Genomic DNA, 3,259 nt, shown 5'->3' with positions numbered 1-3,259 from the left:
AGTGCATCATGGGAAATCCCCTGGCAGTCTAGACCTATAGCAGCATGACTAAGGGAGGGTTCAGGACTCACCTGAGTCAGCCCTAACTATAAACTTTATCAAAGAGGAACGTCTTAAGCCTACTCTTAAATATGGAGAGGGTGTCTGCCTCTCAAACCAAAACTGGAAGCTGGTTCCACAGGAGAGGAGCTTGGTAGTTGAAGGCTCTGGCTTCTGTTCTACTTTTAGAGACCATAGGAACCACAAGTAGCCCTGCATTCAGAGAACGCAGTGTTCTAGTGGGGTAAGGGCCTAACCATGAAGAGCTTCGTAGGTGAGGAGGTTTACATTATATTCTGAATGTTACAGGGAGCCAGTCCAGAGAAGCTAATACAGGACGTTTTTGATTAATTGGAGCGTCTTAATGAACTTATTAGGGCAACCTGATAATAAAGAGTTGCAGTAATCCAGCCTAGAAGTAACAAATGCATGGATTAGTTTTTCTGCATCCATCTGTGACAGGATGTGTCTAATTTTTGTAATGTTACGTAAATGAAAAAAGGCAGTCCAGGAGGTTTGCTTTATGTGGGACTTATCCTGATCGAACATAACTCCAAGATTCCTGACAGTGGTGCTGGAGGCCAAGGTAATACCATCTAGAGTAACTTTATCTTTAGACAGTGAGTCTCGGAGGTGTTTGAGGCCAAGTACAAGGATTTCAGTTTTTTCTGATCTAACATCAGAAAATTGCAGCTCATGCCAGAGTTTTGTATTCCTTGAAGATCATTTGGTAACATTATCTAACTTGATTAATTTCATCGGGGCTTTGTGATCGATGCAGGTAAAGCTGGATATCATCTGGCTAAGCAGTGAAGGTTAATTGAGTGATTTCAATAATAATGTTGCCTTAGGGAAGCATATATAAAGTGAATAGAACTGGTCCAAGCACAGAACCTTGTGGAAGAATCCATCGGGCGCGGACAAAAACAACCAATAAGAGCCAAGAAAGATGGAAAGACGCTTTGGGATAGTGGTTTTTAAGATTTTTGATTGTTGGATTTTTGCAAATGCCATTAGGAGAACTAGAACTAGCCAGAGAAACCTGAATTTTCTTCATTGATTATGTATATCATGTACTACTGTCAGGAAACAAGTTATTTTGCAGCTTTAACAAAGTAAAATCTTTTTTTCTAACCATGCACCCATAGTTTTTCTGTGTTATTAATTTATTATTAGAGCGCGGCCACTTTTGGTTTGACATCCAGGTGAAGTGGTTTAGACGAGCTCAATAAGCTTGTGTTGTTGTTTACAACCTGTTTAGTCTTCTGACTGATAGTGTTTGTTGCACCATTGGACCTTTTGGATTGTAGTTACTTCAGTAAGTACAGTTTTGTCATAATGATAGAAACAATGTCCCATTTTTGGACATCAAGTTAGAAAAGTCCAATATGGGTAGTATTTTAGTATTGTGTTTGGAGGGCATGGTGAGTAATATTGAAGTTAGTTCTGTAGAATCCTTTGTATCTTTTTTTGTGTGTTGAATCAAGTGTGTCTATCTTGACGTCACCCATTGGTAAATGGTAAAGGGACCTGTACTTGTATAGCGCCTTTATAGTCTTTCGACCACTCAAAGCTACTATGTGCCACATTCACCCTTTCACACAGCGATGGCAAAGTCCATTGAACAGAAACTAACTCATTCATACTCAAGGATACCTCGACATGTGGCAGGAGGAGCCGGGGATCGAACCAACAACCTTCCGACTGGGGACGACCTGCTCTGCCTCTGAGCCACAGCCGCCCCATTGGTTTGCAGAATGCCATTTTGAAGTCTCGAGTTTGGCATTATGGTCATCAGCATGATATTTTTTTTTTGCAGCCAGCAGAGGTGCCGTAGAGGAAACAATGGTAGGTTTGACTGGTCACAGTACAGTACACATTTTACTCTAAATAGGACCATCATTTACTAAATAAACATCATGCTGTATGGAAGAAGACTGAAACTAGAGATTGAGAGCATAAACTAAAGCAAGTGAGAAATAGGCTATATATATATTGTCAATGGTTTGAATCCATTCACTCTGTAAATAATGTGATGTGCAACCAGCAAATTCAGACCAACTGATTCAGATGTACCAATTTAACAGCCTGAACATCCATCCATCCTCTCGCCACATTCTCTCCTCTCCAGACCTCTCAGGAGTTTCTAGCCCAGCTGATGTCTAAACTTGGGGGTAAAAATCCAGAGGAGACAGGCGGTTTCCAGGAGGCCCCACTGGCCTACGATGCTGTGTGGGCTCTAGCCCTGGCCCTCAACAAGACTGTGGGGCCCTTAAAAGCCAAGGGTCACCGACTCGAAGATTTCAACTACAACAACCGAGCTATCACTGCTGAGATCTACCGAGCCATGAACACCAGCTCCTTCGAAGGAGTCTCAGTAAGTAAACCCAGAGGAGGGAGGAGGTGTAGAAAGTGAGGGGGGGTTAAGAGTTCTGGGTAGTAATATGAGAGAGAGAGAGAGAGAGAGAGAGAAAGAGAGAGAGAGAGAAAGTGAGAGAGGTGTAAAAGATGAAGGGGGGACAACATTAAAATTCTGTCTTTTTCTTTCAGGGTCATGTTGTATTTGACGCTCAAGGTTCTCGAATGGCCTGGACTCTGATTGAACAGCTTCAAGGTATGCAACAGCACATGAATACATTTTAATCAGTTTTTTAATCAGTTTATTTGAATATATATACCCATATAAATATATTCATGTACGCATATACAGTTGGCAGTGTTTGAAGAATTTGCCATGTAAGGTTTTCAAACCTCTCTGACTATGTGTTTATGCAAAGTACTGCATGTTTGTGAGCATGCATGATTCAAGCTGGCCTACTTTGACGGCACGCCACGTACAGGCCCTTCAACGTACAGTCACAAATTGCACAAGATTTAATCAGCAACATTTTTTAAGTGTACTGTCCAATTTTGAAGTAGATCCGATAAGTCCCCTATGAGGAGTTTGTTCAAATACAAGGCGAAAAGTTCACCAAAAGTGAAAATAAAAATCAAAATGGCCGACTTCCTGTGGGGTTTGGGGTATAGGTCCATTTTTTAGGGAGCCTCAGGGAGCCATGGGCAAGCATCATACCAAGTTTCGTTTTAATCACACGTGCCGATACAGAGATATAAACGTTTTCCTTTTAAAGAGCGCCACCTTGTAGCGGTGGCCTCAAATTGTTCACGATTGTGCACGATGCATAAGGAAGACATGGGGAACTATGGACCCAAGTTTGTT

General features: G+C 41.7%; 1 protein-coding gene across 1 annotated transcript in view; it reads left to right on the top strand.

Annotated features, from left to right (window-relative positions):
• The first annotated feature begins 2,168 nt into the window (after positions 1-2,168).
• The window catches only part of LOC118334019 (gamma-aminobutyric acid type B receptor subunit 1-like), a 2,480-nt gene continuing 1,389 nt past the window's right edge, over positions 2,169-3,259 (top strand). The window contains exons 1-2 of the mRNA XM_035669833.1: positions 2,169-2,416; positions 2,590-2,653. Coding sequence (XP_035525726.1) covers positions 2,198-2,416; positions 2,590-2,653 — 283 coding nt within the window. The 5' untranslated portion in view covers positions 2,169-2,197. The remainder of the gene's footprint in view (positions 2,417-2,589; positions 2,654-3,259) is intronic.

The sequence above is a fragment of the Morone saxatilis genome, unplaced genomic scaffold, assembly GCF_004916995.1.
Source record: "Morone saxatilis isolate NCDOM2014 unplaced genomic scaffold, NCSU_SB_2.0 Contig22, whole genome shotgun sequence".
Lineage (NCBI taxonomy): Eukaryota > Metazoa > Chordata > Actinopteri > Moronidae > Morone > Morone saxatilis.
The sequence above is the reverse complement of the archived record's forward strand: the minus strand, read 5'-3'. Positions and strand labels throughout refer to the sequence as shown.